Below are 16,168 nucleotides of genomic sequence, written 5' to 3'. Positions count from 1 at the left end.
GGTGTTTCTTCTATGAGCTTAAGAGGGTTTCACTATTCCATACATGGTAGTATTTCAGCGTCTATACTTTGCCTGAAATAAGGGAAATTTATAATGATAAATCCAATATAAAAATAGTAATTAATGATGTTTTCCCCAGATAGGAATTCTGAGACCTATTGCTATTTCTTCTTTTTTTAATAATAAGACTTGTCATAAAGGAAATGATTATAATTTTTAACTAGTGAAAGGATTATGGAGCCCTGGGAGGCTCAGATGCTAAATATAAGGAAATAGGGATAGAAGAGAGATAGAAAGGTTGAAATGAAGACTTCTACAGATGCCAGGGAGACAAACAATTTGGATCCCAAAGGCAGATGTAAGAAGCAAGGGAGAGACAGATGCTCAGCAATGATAGGACTCAAGTCTATTTTTTCTTAAAACCATTGATGATGTATTGGAGGATGTGCTTATTTGAAAAATAACTTTTAGGAGAAAACTAAATAATATATATATGCATTTTATATATAGATGCAGCTTCACTCAGCAACGTGATCATCACACCCTAAATAATTATTTTAAGAACACCATTCTTCATTTTAACTTATGATAATCTCCTTTTAAGCCTTACTAATAAGCCTTAAGGATATCCCATTTAAATTTTAGCTTAAGCATCAAAATTCTACATGTGCTTTGAGATTACAAGCACTTCACATACTGATGGTATAAGTTACTTATCACCCCACTATAGAAAGAAGAAAAACAAATTGACAAATCCAATTGTGTGTGTGTGTGTGTGTGTGTGTGTGTGTGTGTGTAATTCAAATTCAGGAAGTTCTGGTTTTAGCTACCTTCAAGGCTTTCAAGACCATTTGAAATTTGACCTGTGGTGCTTGTTCCAGAAAAATAAGCAAAGTAAAATAATCCAGGTAACTCTTTAAGGATCTATTGAAGGCCTGGGGTTAAAGGAGGAGGAGGAGGAAGGGAAAATAATGATAACAGATTATATCTGTCCTGAGTTACCTCCTGGGATTTAAGTTAAGCAGCTGGAACCCATTTTGTCCATTCTCCCACACAGCAGACAAATGTATTGTCAGTGAAGATAGACCACATATGGCTTGCATTTCATTTTTCTTAAAAACCTAGAACAGTCAGCCCTTCCTACTGAGACAGGGCTTTTCATCTGGGTAAAAATATATAAGGACTCTCAAAAGAGAAATACTGGATTTCTCAGTCAGAAGCGTTCTTTGTGCTAGACAGTATGGAGAAAATGTCAGTTTAACAGTGGCTTGAAAAATGTCAAAACTCCTGTGTTTCACTCATTTTGAGATATCATGCAAGTAACCTTTCTAATTTTATTTTTGACTATTTCTGATTTTCTTTCTTTTTTTTTAAATCAAAGAGCTTATCCTTGATTAAGTAGAAATTTGAAAGCTTCTGAAATGAACTTAGGAACAATTTTTCTTTTAGGAGCAAAATTATTTAGCCTTTGGAGCTGTATGAATATCTATTTCATCAATTATTTAGCCAATCAATAAATTTTTATTGAGTTCATTTTGTCAGGTTCATTTCAATTGCTAGACTCTGGGTATTCAAAAAAGACACTGCCTTTCTCCCTCCTTATAGACAGCAAATAAACAAAAAAATATATAGTTACTCATGCTGATAATTGCCAGCAAGGAACAAATGAGTTACTCTAAAAAGACAGCCTCTCTTAGATAAGATAGTCAGAGAAGACCTTTATGAGAACATTGCATTTAAGATAAGATCTAAACAAAGAGAAGCCAGCCATATCAAGCAGAGGTTTCAAAAATTACCATTTCTGGAGAGAAGGTCCCAAGGGATAAAATTTTATGCAGTTTCCAAGTGCTCCTTAAGAGGTCAAGAGAAAAAGTATTTAGATATCATTTTCCTGTTTTCTTTTTCTGAAATTTGTTGTTTGGATATAGGACATCCTAGACTGATATTCCATTTTTTCATCTACTATTTTGCTCTACTTTTTGGCAGACTTTTTAAACTTTATTTTCCAAAATTCTGTTAAGTCTTTATTTCTGCTTTCTTGTTTAAATTTCCAAAAGCACTTTCTTATTTTCTGGCTGCCCACTGTTCGTCATACTATTCTTGCTTCATGAATGCTATATCTTCTCTTATCTCTTGGAAGAGGTTGAGGACATTACCTTGAAGTTTTCATCTTCCTGCATAGAACACTGTCTTAGTCCCTCCCTCCCTCCTTCTTCTTTTTCAGTTTGTTTTGGTCTCTTTCTTTCCTGTAAGAAGTTTGATGGTACTTGGCTGACTGCATATATAAGGATGGGGTACAAACAAGCTGATTACACAATGGGAGGAGAGATCAGGTCAAGCTCCATCACTGGAGGATTCGTAGGTCTTTTCTCTTGTATTGGTTAGACTTCTCAGAGACAACTTCTTCCTTTCTGCCAGGAGGATATATTTCTGGTTGCCACACTCGGAGTTAAGTTACGGAAAAGAGCTAGATGTCTTTTCATGCAGTATATAAACTTTTATTTAATCCTTCAGCTATGACGAATGCCACCTCAGGGCTCTCTTTTACCTTTTCAGAGAGCAAGAGTATGTTTTCTACCTGGATTGATAAAGACGCAGTTGCTTAGCTGGGTAGAGAAGATCAGGGGATCGGGGGAATCTAACTGCTTCCTACTCAGATTTCTAATAAGTCACCTTGTTTTAGCCCTACTATTCCCCTTGTTTCCCAGTGGCAGCTAGTGACACTAATTCCTGAGCCTTTCTACAAATCAAGTTGGTGGTTTCTCCTTTTGCTCACTCCAGGCCAAGCAGTCAAATATCTCAGGCCTTCTATCAACTACTGGTTGTCCATTTGCTTTTCAGTTTCCAAATTTTGCTGCTATAAATTTCCCCATTAAAAAATCTAATTTCAGTCTTTTTCATGGAGCTTCAAGAGCAAGCTGAACTACTTGTATGTATTAATCTGTGGTGTCTTTATCCAGAAATTCTGTATATTCTTTAATTTTTTAAATTTCTTGTTATGCACTCTATATGCTAAAATGTCTTTTTTGACTTACTGATAGTGGAAATAATTCTCATCTCTCTTGACCTCTTCATAGAAGTCAACACTATTGTCCACCTCCTGCTTTATGAAACTCTCTTCTTCAACTCTGGACACTATACTCTCCTGTCTTTTCTCCTATCTTTCTTCCCATTCCATCTCAGACACTCTTGCTAGCTCTTTCCCCTCTACTCACCATCAAAGCTGAAGTTCCTTAAAGCTCAGTGTTAGGTTCCCTCCTCTTTTTACTTTATAGTCTCTCTTCAGATGACATATCACTCAAGTTCTTTGCCTAAGCACTAACAGTTCACATATTGTATATCTCCAGTCTAGACTTCATTTCTCAGGTCTATATCTATGTATCCAATGGCTCATTTGACTTTCCTTAGATGTCTCAAATGTAGTTTAGATCCAATATGTCTAAAAATTAACTTATGATCTTATCTCATTAAACTTGGTCCTCTTTTAGCATTCTCTGTCTAGATAGTGCCACTGTCCAGGAACACAAGCTGAAAACTAAGATTCATTCTTGACAATTCCTTCTCTCCCAGTCCGCATATTCAATCCTTCTTCAAATTCTATTGATGGGATCTCAAATATATGTGCAATTCACTTATATTTCTCCATTTGTTCTGCCAGTACTGCCAAACTACCAACATCTCTCATCTGGATTAGTGAACTAGTCTCCTACTCATCTTCTTAATTCTATTCTTCCACATTCTCCACCCTAATCCCAAGCTAATTCTTACACAGTCTTTTCAAAAGACTACATGAGTTTTTATATCTCTGCTTAAAATGGCTAATTTATTTGCATTTAGGATACAACTCTAAATCCTTAGGTTTACCAGCAACATTGTGAAAGATGCGACCCCTCCCTACAATACCAGTTTTACCTCACACATTGCCACTCTTGGATTTTCTGTATTTTAGCCTTATTGGCCATCTTCAATTCCTAGAATGCCCTGTGTCCCTCTTGACAGAGGGCCTTTGTACCTGATGTTACTTGTATCTGGTTCTCTTTGGCCTAGCTATAACTATTTCTTTTAATTCAAATTGCACAGATGTCATCTCCTCCAGCACGAATAAGGTATTCTATCTTGTAATTCTCTCTGATGTGCTATATTGTAATCACTTGTTTACACACTTATCTCCCCATCAGAATAAGAGCCATTTGAACAGCTCTTTGTGTCCTTAACATGAAGCACAGTATCTGGCATCTGGTAAGTTTTTTGTAATTGTATTGTGAATGAATAAAATAGCTCATTTATATCAAAAAAATAATCAGTCACAAAAACAAATCTATACTTCTATGATACATTAGGAACTAGTTATGATTTTCAAGAGAAAGATATTTTGAAGAGATTTTATAGACAATAATCAAATTTCCTTACCTTTTTTGTTTTTCCCATTGCCTTCAGGATGGAAAGATTTAAGTCTTCAAGTGCTGCTAGTACATTCTCATACTCGCCCAAATGCTGAGAAAAATATTCTGAAAAGTAAAAATATTGAAATAAATACATGTTTGCCTTTAGGTAATGATAAAAACAAAATATCAACTGAAGATTTACACAATAAATGAGTAAAACAAATGGATGAAACTGACAAATTTTCAAATGAGACTAACTAAAGTGTCAATATATTTTCATTTAAAAAAAAAAAAAACCCTGGAGGGTTACCATTATCCTTTTTATCTTACAAAAATAGGGAAAAAATTAAGCTGGATTTACATACACAACTGTTTCAATAAAAAGTTGTTCCCGAGAGACCTTCAAGATGGCAGAGGAGAAAGACGTAGAGATCACCTTCCTCCCCACAAATACATCAAAAATACATCTACATGTGGAACAACTCCTACAGAATACCTACTGAACGCTGGCAGAAGACCTCAGACTCCCCAAAACGCAAGAAACTCCCCATGTACCTGGGTAGGGCAAAAAAAAAAAAGAAAAAACAGAGACAAAAGAATAGGGATGTGACCTGCACCTCTGGGAGGGAGCTGTGAAGGAGGAAAAGTTTCCACACACTAGGAGGCCCCTTCATGGGCAGAGTCGGGGGGTGGTGGGGGAGAAGCTTTGGAGCCACGGAGGAGAGCACAGCAATAGGGGTGCAAAAGGAGAGATTCCCGCACAGAAGATCAGTGCCGACCAGCACTCACCAGCCTGAGAGACTTGTCTGCTCACCCGCTGGGGCCTGTGGGGTCTGGGAGCTGAGGCTCCGGCTTCAGAGGTCAGATCCCAGGGAGAGGACTGGGGTTAGCTGTGTGAACACAGCCTGAAGGGGGTTAGTACACCACAGCTAGCCGGGACGGATTCCAGGAAGAAGTCTGAAACTGCCTAAGAGGGAAGAGACCATTGTTTCAGGGTGTGTGAGGAGAGGGGATTCAGAGCACTGCCTAAATGAGCTCCAGAGATGGGCACGAGCTGCAGCTATCAGTGCGGACCCCAGAGATGGGTATGAAATGCTAAAGCTGCTGCTGCAGCCACCAAAAAGCCTGGGTGCAAGCACAGGTCACTATCCACACCTCCCTTCCCAGGAGCCTGTGCAGCCTGCCACTGCCAGGGTCCCCTGATCCAGGGACAATTTCCCTGGGAGAACACATGGCGTGCCTCAGGCTGTTGCAATGTCACGCTGGCCTCTGCCACCACAGGCTCGCCCCACAGTCTGTACCCCTCCTTCCCCCCCTGGCCTGAGTGAGCCAGAGCCCCTTAATCAGCTGCTCCTTTAACCCCATCCTCTCTGAGTGAAGAACAGATGCCCTCAGGCGACCTACACACAGAGGCAGGGCCAAATCCAAAGCTGAACCCCAGGAGCTGTGCGAACAAAGAAGAGAAAGGGAAATCTCTCCCAGCAGCCTCAAGAGCAGTGGATGAAATCTCCACAGTCAATTTGATGTACCCTGCATCTCTGGAATACCTGAATAGACAACGAGTCATCCAAAAATTGAGGCAGTGGACTTTGGGAGCAACTGTAGACTTGGGGTTTTCTTTCTGTCTCTAAATTTTTTCTGGTTTTATGTTTATCTTAGTTTGGTATCTAGACTTTATTACCATTGGTAGATTTGTTTGTTGATTAGGTTGCACTCTTCCTTTTTTTTTAGATATATATATATATATATATTTTTTTTTTTCCTTTTTCTCTTTTTAGGAGTGTGTATGTGTTTGCTTCTTTGTGTGATTTTGTCTGTATAGCTTTGATTTTACCATTTGTCCTAGGCTTCTGTCTGTCTGTTTTTTTTTTTTTTTTTTCTAGTATAGATTTTAGTGCTTGTTATCATTGGTGGATTTGTTTTTACGTTTGGTTTCTCTCTTCTTTCTTTGTTTCTTTCCTTTTTTTATTACTTTTTAATTTTTCAATTTTTAATATTTTTATATTTTTTAATTTTTAATTTTTTAATAACTCTGTCTTTCTTTCTTTCTTTCTTTTTTCTTTCTTTCTTTTCTTTCTTTCTTTCTCTCTTTTATTCTGAGCTGTGGGGCTCACAGTGTCTTGGTGCCCTGCCAGGGTGTCAGGCCTGTGCCTCTGAGGTGGGAGAGCTGAGTTCATGATATTGGTCTACCAGAGACCTCCTGGCTCCACATAATATCAAATGGCAAAAGCTCTCCAAGGTATCTCCATCTCAATGCTAAGACCCACCTCCACCCAACGACCAGCAAGCTACAGGGCTGGACACCCTATGCCACACAACTAGAAAGACAGGGATACAACCTCACCCATTAGCAGGGAGTTTGCCTAAAATTATAATAAGGTGACAGACAAACCAAAACACATCACCGGACATGGTCCTGCCCACCAGAAAGACAAGATCCAGCCTCATCCACCAGAACAAAGGCACCAGTCCCCTCCACCAGGAAGCCTACAGAACGCAATGAACCAATCTTAGAAACTGGGGGCAGACACCAAAAACAATAGGAACTACGAACCTGCACCCTATGAAAAGGAGAACCCAAACATACTAGGTTAAGCAAAATGAAAACACAGAGAAACACACAGCAGATGAAGGAGCAAGGTAAAAACCCACCACACCAAACAAATGAAGAGGAAAAAGGCAGTCTACCTGAAAAAGAATTCAGAGTAATGATAGTAAAGATGGTCCAAAATCTTGGAAGTAGAATGGAGAAAATACGAGAAACATTTAACAAGGACCTAGAAGAACTAAAGAGCAAAAAAACAATAATGAAAAACACAATAAATGAAATTTAAAATTCTCGAAAAGAAATCAATAGCAGAATAACTGAGGCAGAAGAACATATAAGTGACCTGGAAGATAAAATAGTGGAAATAACTACCTCAGAGCAGAATAAAGAAAAAAGAAAAGATGTGAGGACAGTCTCACAGAACTCTGGAACAACATTAAATGCAACAACATTCAAATTATAGGACTCCCAGAAGAAGAAGAGAGAAACTAAGAGACTGACAAAATATTTGAAGAGATTATAGTTGAAAACTTCCCTAATATGGTAAAGGAAATATAGTCAATCAAGTCCAGGAAGCACAGAGTCCCAGAGCTAACACATGTATTAATCAAACTAACAAAAATTAAATACAAAGAAAAAATATTAAAACAGCAAGGGAAAAACAATAAATAACATACACGGGAATCCCCATAAGGTAAACAGCTGATCTTTTAGTAGAAACTCTGCAAGCAAGAAGGGAGTGGCAGGACATATTTAAAGTGATAAAAGGGAAAAACCTACAACCAAGATTACTCTACCCAGCAAGGATCTCATTCAGATTCGACAGAGAAATTAAAACCTTTACAGACAAGCAAAAGCTAAGAGAATTCAGCACCACAAAACCAGCTTTAAAACAAAAGGAACTTCTCTAGGAAGGAAACACAAGAGAAGGAAAAGACCAACAATAACAAATCCAAAGCGATTAAGAAAATGGTAATAGGAACATACATACCGATAACTACCTTAAATGTAAATGGATTAAATGCTCCAACTGAAAGACATAGACTGGATGAATGGATACACAAAAAGACGCGTATGTATGTTGTCTACAAGAGACCAATTTCAGATCTAGGGAAACATACAGACTGAAAGTGAGGGGATGGAAAAAGATATTCCATGCAAATGGAAATCAAAACAAAGCTGGAATAGCAATTCTCATATCAGTCAAAATAGACTTTAAAATAAAGACTATTACAAGAGACAAAGAAGGAGACTACATAATGATCAAGGGATCAATCCAAGAAGAAGATATAACAATTGTAAATATTTATGCACCCAACATAGGAACACCTAATACATAAGGCAAATGTTAACAGCCATAAAAGGGGAAATTGACAGTAACACAATCATAGTAGGGGACTTTAACACCCCACTTTCACCAATGGACAGATCCAAACTGAAAATAAATAAGGAAACACAAGCTTTAAATGATACATTAAACAAGATGGACTAAATTGATATTTATAGGACATTCCAACCCAAAACAACAGAATACATTTTCTTCTCAAGTGCTCATGGAACATTCTCCAGGATACATCATATCTTGGGTCACAAATCAAGCCTTGGTAATTTTAAGAAATTCAAAATCGTATCAAGTATCTTTTCCGACCACAACACTATGAGACTAGATGTCAATTACAGAAAATAACCTGTAAAAAATACAAACACATGGAGGATAAAAAATACACCACTAAATAACCAAGAGATCACTGAAGAAATCAAAGAGGAAATCAAAAAATAACTAGAAACAAATGACAATGAAAACACGATGACCCAAAACCTATGGGATGCAGCAAAAGCAGTTCTAAGAGGGAAGTTTATAGCTATACAATCCTGCCACAAGAAACAAGAAACATCTCAAATAAACAACATAACCTTACACCTATAGCAATTAGAGAAAAAGAACAAAATTACCCTAAAGTTAGCAGAAGGAAAGAAATCATTATGATCAGATCAGAAATAAATGAAAAAGAAATGAAGGAAATGACAGCAAAGATCAATAAAACTAAAAGCTGGTTCTTTGAGAAGATAAACAAAATTGATCAACCATTAGCCAGACTCATCAAGAAAAAAAGGGAGAAGACTCAAATCAAAAAAATTAGAAATGAGAAAGGAGAAGTAACAACTGACACTGCAGAAATACAAAGGATCATGAGAGATTACTACAAGCAACTCTATGCCAATAAAATGGACAACCTGGAAGAAATAGACAAATTCTTAGAAAAGCACAACCTTCCAAAACTGAACCAGGAAGAAATAGAAAATATAAATAGACCAATCACAAGCACTGAAATTGAGACTGTGATTCAAAATCTTGCAAGAAACAAAAGCCCAGGACCAGATGGCTTCACAGACGAATTCTATCAAACATTTAGAGAAGAAGTAACACCTATCCTTGTCAAACTCTTCCAAAATATAGCAGAGAGAAGGAACACTCTGAAACTCATTCTACAAGGCCACCACCACCCTGATACCAAAGCCAGACAAAGATGTCACAAAGAAAGAAAACTACGTTCCAATATCCCTGATGAACATAGATGCAAAAAGCATCAACAAAATACTAGCAAATAGAATCCAACAGCACATTAAAAGGATCATACACCATGATCAAGTGGGGTTTATCCCAGGAATGCAAGGATTCTTCAGTATACGCAAATTAAACAATGTGATACATCATATTAACAAATTGAAGTAGAAAAGGCATATGAGCATCTCAATAGATGCAGAGAAAGCTTTTGACAAAATTCAACACCCATTTATGATTAAAAACCCTCCAGAAAGTACACATAGATGGAACTTATGGCAACATAATAAAGACCATATATGGCGAACCCACTGCCAACATTGTTCTCAATGGTGAGAAACTGAAACCGTTTCCTCTAAGATCAGAAAAAAAGAAGGTTGTCCAGACTCACCACTATTATTCAACATAGTTTTGAATGTTTTAGCCACAGCAATCAGAGAAGAAAAAGAAATAAAAGGAATCCAAACTGGAAAAGAATAAGTAAAGGTGTCACTGTTTGCAGATGACATGATAATGTACATAGAGAATCCTAAAGATGCTACCAGAAAACTACTAGAGCTAATCAATGAACTTGGTAAAGTAGGAGGATACAAAATTAATGCACAGAAATCTCTTGCATTCCTATACACTAAAGATGAAAAATCTGAAAGATAAATTAAGGAAACACTCCTATTTACCATTGCAACAAAAAGAATAATATTCCTAGGAATAAACCTACTTAAGGAGACAAAAGACCTGTATGCAGAAAACTATAAGACACTGATGAAAGAAATTAAAGATGATACAAACAGATGGAGAGATATACCATGTTCTTGGATTGGAAGAATCAACATTGTGAAAATGACTATACTACCCAAAGCAATCTACAGATTCAATGCAATCCCTACCAAACTACCAATGGCATTTTTCACAGAACTAGAACAAAAAATTTCACAATTTGTATGGAAACACAAAAGACCCCAAATTGCCAAAACAGTCTTGAGAAAGGAGCTGGAGGAATCAGGCTTCAGACCTCAGATTATACTACAAGGCTACAGTAATCAAGACAGTATGGTACTGGCACAAAAACAGAAATATAGATCAATGGAACAAGGTAGAAAGCCCAGAGATTAACCCACACACATATGGTCACCTTATATTTGATAAAGGAGGCAAGAATATACAATGGAGAAGAGATAACCTCTTCAATAAGTGGTGCTGGAACACCGGACAGCTACATGTAAAAGAATGAAATTAGAACACTCCCTAACACCCTACACAAAAATGAACTCAAAATGGATTAAAGACCTAAACGTAAGGCCAGACACTATAAAACTCTTAGCGAAAAACATAGGGAGAACACTCTTGTTGTGACATACATCACAGAAAGATCCTTTCTGACATACCTCCTAGAGAAACGGAAATAAAAAGAAAAATAAACAAATGGGACCTAATGAAACTTAGAAGTTTTTGCACAGCAAAGGAAACCATAAACAAGATGAAAAGACAACCCTCAGAATGGGAAAAATATTTACAAATGAAGCAACTGACAAAGGATTAATCTCCAAAATTTACAAGCAGCTCATGCAGCTCAATATCAAAAAACAAAAAACCCAATCCAAAAATTGTCAGAAGACCTAAACAGATATTTCTCCAGAGAAGACATACAGATGGTCAACAAACAGATGAAAGGATGCTCACCATCACTAATCATTAGAGAAATGCCAATCAAAACTTCAATGCGGTATCACCTCACACCAGTCGGAATGGCCATCATCAAAAAATCTACAAACAATAAATGCTGGAGAGGGTGTGGAGAAGAGGGAACCCTCTTGCACTGTTGGTGGGAATGTAATTTGATACAGCCACTATGGAGAACAGTATGGATGTTCCTTCAAAAACTAAAAATAGAACTACCATACGACCCAGCAATCCCACTACTGGGCATATACCCTGAGAAAACCATAATTGAAAAAGAGTCATGTACCACAATGTTCATTGCAGCACTATTTACAATAGCCAGGGTATGGAAGCAACCTAAGTGTCCATTGACAGATGAATGGATAAAGAAGATGTGGCACATATATACAATGGAATATTACTCAGCCATAAAAAGAAACGAAATTGAGTTATTTGGAGAGAGGTGGGTGGACCTAGAGTCTGTCATACAGAGTGAAGTAAGTCAGCGAGAGAAAAACAAATACTGTATGCTAACACCTATATATGGGATCTTAAAAAACAAACAGAAAAATTTCTGAAAAACCTAGGGGAAGGACAGGAATAAAGACGCAGACTTAGAGAATGGACTTGAGGACACGGGGAGGGGGAAGGGTAAGCTGGGATGAAGTGAGAGAGTAGCATTGACATATATACACTACCAAATGTAAAATAGATAGCTAGTGGGAAACAGCCGCATAGCACAGGGAGATCAGCACAGTGCTTTGTGACCACCTAGAGGGGTGGGATAGTGAGGATGGGAAGGAGATGCAAGAGGGAGGAGATATGGTGTTATATATATATGTAAAGCTGATTCACTTTGTTATAAAGCAGAAAGTAACACACCATTGTAAAGAAATTATACTCCAGTAAAGATGTTAGACCAAAAAAATAATAAAAAGCTGTTCCCAACAGCATATCATTATAATCTTCTCTAGGACGGTAATTTTTTAAAAATTAAGTGAAATGTTATTGCTTCTTCTGGGAGACATTTTAGAAAGGTATGCTCTCTTCAAAGGTAAGAATTTAAACACAAGGGCAGTATCCTATGGCACCTTCCATGTAATTATTCCTGTCCTTATCTAATTATTTTTAAATAATTTAGACAGAGGAAAAGGCATGGTTAACACATTTTTCAGTTGGTTAGAATAAATGTTACATTGGATGCTACAATTAAAATTAAAGATATGGAATACATATTGATCCCAAGGTAGTAAGTTGAAATATAATAGACATAAATGTAAAAGCTTATATTTGCTTATAGAAATCAATATTTTTCTGAAATGCCAGAGATCTAGGCTACCAGAAATTCATATATTGAAAAGATGTAGAACTTCCAGTTACTAGAACATCAATAGCCCTCACCATTCTGTAAACTCATCTTTGAATGAACTGTAGTTTATTATTGTCTCTCTTCAGTGTGCCCTAAGTATCTATGTAATTAAATAGAATTATTAGTATAATCACATATATGTCACTCAATATCTCTGGAATAAATTTCAGCATGTTTGAGGGAAATTTTCTTAATTAATTTATTTAATACTGCAGGTGGAATTATTTGTTAACATTGATATTAATAACAAATGGGAAGTACTGTTGCCTGACTTATTAGTAAATGTTCAGACTTCTCCTGAGAAAAAAGAAAAAAAAAACAAACAAGCAAGCAATACATTCTAGATTATGATTGTCAAAATATAGTCTGTGTACACATGGATTAAAAACAAATGACAGGTTTTTGACAAAGGCAAATACATTCCTGATTATGCATTCCTTAAAAAACACTGTGGTACATAGCTCATATAAAGGACCTTTTAGGAAGGGATTAGTTGGAAGATAAACAAGAAAGCAGATACCTACTCTAAAATAACATTTTAATTCTTGGTTATGATGTTGACTTTCTGATAGTGTTGATAAAGATGTCTGACCTTATCCATTCAATTATTCATAATAAATTAAGTCCTTGTGAACAAAACTCTTGATAAACCACTAAGTAGTTAATGTGTCTATAGAGTATTCCTAAGTTGGAAAAATAATAATTATCATAGTAGAGTCCATACTCAATGGAAACAAGCACAAGTGTAAAGAAAAATGTGAAAAGGTGACGTTGTTAACACATTTTAATTTTAATATATACAAAGACTCAAAGAAGATTGTAATGGGGATTTTAAATGAAAACAAGCAGAAATATATAAAGTGAAAACAAAAAAGAATTTGGTGCTAAAAGCATGGTTATTTTAAAAAAGAAGGAAAGCCATCTTTCAAAATAAATATTTCAGGGAGGAGGATCAAGATGGCAGAATAAGAGGACATGGAGCTCACCCCTCCCCATAAACACATCAAAAATACACTTACATGTGGAAAAATTCTCATAAAAAACTAATTGGAAACTGGCAGAAGAACTCTTATACAACCAAGGATTCAAGAAAGAGTCCCATGTAACTGGGTAAGATGGGAAAAATATCATCTGGTTGTGACCTGTGCCCCTGGGAAGGATTTAAGAGGAAAAGAAAGACTGCATAGGCAGACTCTGGCCCTGGGGAGTGAGGGGATCAAGCCACAGACTGGGTGTCCCCGTCCTGGGCCCGATGTGGAGGAGATAAGCACATCTTATCTTCCTTTGGCTGCTGGGAGAACCATTGGGACAGATAGAAAGGCTGGAGAAGCCTAGACTCCACTCACAAAGAGGGTGTGTGTGCTGGCTTGCCAATAGACAGGTCAGAGAGAAGTCTGCCCTAGCAGCTGATGCCTCACCATACTCCCCAATCTGAGTTAGGTGAATATCCCAGCCCACTCACTCCATGCCACAGCCTTGGTACAGGCTCTGAGCTTGGTATAGGACCTGGCTCCTAGGGCAGCCAGGTCCTGAGAAAAGACCTGATCTAGCAACACAGAGATTGCCTGGGGGCCTGAGGTGTGGTCCAGGTGGGACGGCAGCAGCCAGCATTGCCACTTACCCAAAGAGTGCCCCAGAAGCAATCCAGACCTCTACCAGCAGCTCAGCCACTTCAATTCCTCTAACCACAATGCCCCTACCCCCAGTCCTAGCCTAGTGAATTCTCCTGTCACATGCAATCCTAACCACAAACTTGCACTAGATCTGAGATAACCACAGCAGGGGAAAAGATGTGACTTTAACATGTTGATGAGGGGAGCTGCAGATGCACACACAGGCAACATACCAGACCATTATAAGCGCATGAGTCCCACTTACTTCAGCACTCCACTTCTTTGAGGCAAAGGCCTCAGTACAGGGAGAAGGAAAAACACACACTTAAAGGGAAGAGAGCCAGCTCCAGCCTGAACCTCAAGGCTTCTACTCCAGCAACTTGGGAGCAAACCCCACCCCTGACAGGGCAGAGACAGCCACGGAGCAGAGAGGAAGTCCTGCCTCACACTCTGCACAGGCTTTATATACTCCAACACCAAACACACCCTCTCTAAAGGGGATAGCAGCCAGCACACCCTGAGGAAAGATGTGGCTGGCACCCATATCAAAACCAGACCTTACACAAAAGACAGTGGACACAAAGAGTCTACACATTGATGCTCCCACATAAAAACACTCCTTCAACACCTCAATAGTTTACTGTTTCTCCTAAATGCACAAGACAAAGTTAAGTATAATGAAAAGGCAGAGGAACTAGTTCCAATTGAAAGAGCAAGAGAAAACCCTGAAAAAAATAAATAATGAAACAGAGATAATCAGTCTACCATACACAGAAATAAAAAGTTGGTAATAAAAATGTTAATTGAATAAAGAAAGAGTATTGATTAAGAGTAAAAAAAAAAGGAAAAAAAAAACTCCAGGGGAGAAATACAAATGTGTGATATCACTAATATGTGGAAGCTAAAAAATGGTACACATGAATTTATTTACAAAACAAAAATAGAGTAACAGATGTAGAAAACAAACTTATGGTTACCAGGGGTAAAGTGGGGGGGGGGGAGGATAAATTGGGAGATTGTGATTGACATATATACACTGTTATGTATAAAATAGATAACTAATAAGAACCTGCTGTTTAAAAATAAATAAATAAAATTAAATTAAAAAAAAAAAAAGAGTAAACTCAGACCATTTTAACAAGGAACTGTAAACTATAAAGAAGACCCAATTGAAAATACACAATTCAATTTCTGAGATAAAAAAACACTCTAGAAGTAATGAATAGCCAACTAAATGACACAGAAGAATACATAAGTGATCTGGAAGATGAAATAATGGAAATCACCCAATCAGAAGAGCAGACAGAAAGACAAATGAAAAAGAAAAAACAAAAGCAATATATGAGACCTATGAAGTAATATAAAATGTGCCACTATACACATAATAGGGGTTCCAGAAGGAGAAGAGAGAGAAAAAGGGATCAAAAATGTATCTGAAGAAATTATGGCTGAAAACTTCCCAAACCTAAAGAAGGAACAGATATCTAGGTACAGGAAGCACAGAGGATCCCAAACAAGATGAACACAAAGATCACACCAAGACATATAATTAAAATGGTAAAAGTTACAGGAGAATTCTAAAGGCAGCAAGAGAAAAACAAAGAGTCAGTTACAAGGGAACCCCGATAAGGCTATAAGCTGATTTCTCTGTAGAAAATTTGCAGGTCAGAAGACAGTGACATTCAAAGTCCTGAAAGGTAAAAACCTGCAACTTAGGATACTCTACCTAACAAGATCATCATTTAGAATAGAAGGAGAAATAAAGAATTTCTCAGACAAGCAAAAACTAAAAAAATTCAGCAATATTAAATATACCATAAAAGAAATTTTGAGGGGTCTTCTCTAAATGGAAAAGAAGGAAGAATCTATAGGAAAGGGAAAATTCCAATAGGAAAGGCAAATGTGTAATAAGGATTGAAGATCACTTAGATAAGCTAGTAGGTATATTGAAAAATGAACAAAATGTGTTTAGAATGTGTTTGAACCAAACGATTATCAGTTTAAAGCAAGTAGGTATAATTATGGGGAACT

The 16,168-nt window shown here is 37.2% G+C and overlaps 1 protein-coding gene across 1 annotated transcript in view; it reads right to left on the bottom strand.

Moving 5' to 3' along the window:
* NECAB1 (N-terminal EF-hand calcium binding protein 1) overlaps positions 1 to 16,168 on the bottom strand; it is a 292,395-nt gene that overhangs the window by 117,185 nt on the left and 159,042 nt on the right. The window contains exon 5 of the mRNA XM_061171970.1: positions 4,411 to 4,508. Within this exon, the coding sequence (XP_061027953.1) occupies positions 4,411 to 4,508 (98 nt within the window). The remainder of the gene's footprint in view (positions 1 to 4,410; positions 4,509 to 16,168) is intronic.

The sequence above is a fragment of the Eubalaena glacialis genome, chromosome 17, assembly GCF_028564815.1.
Source record: "Eubalaena glacialis isolate mEubGla1 chromosome 17, mEubGla1.1.hap2.+ XY, whole genome shotgun sequence".
NCBI classification, from domain to species: Eukaryota; Metazoa; Chordata; class Mammalia; order Artiodactyla; family Balaenidae; genus Eubalaena; species Eubalaena glacialis.
Note: the sequence above shows the minus strand (reverse complement) of the source record. Positions and strands in the feature narration are given on the sequence as shown.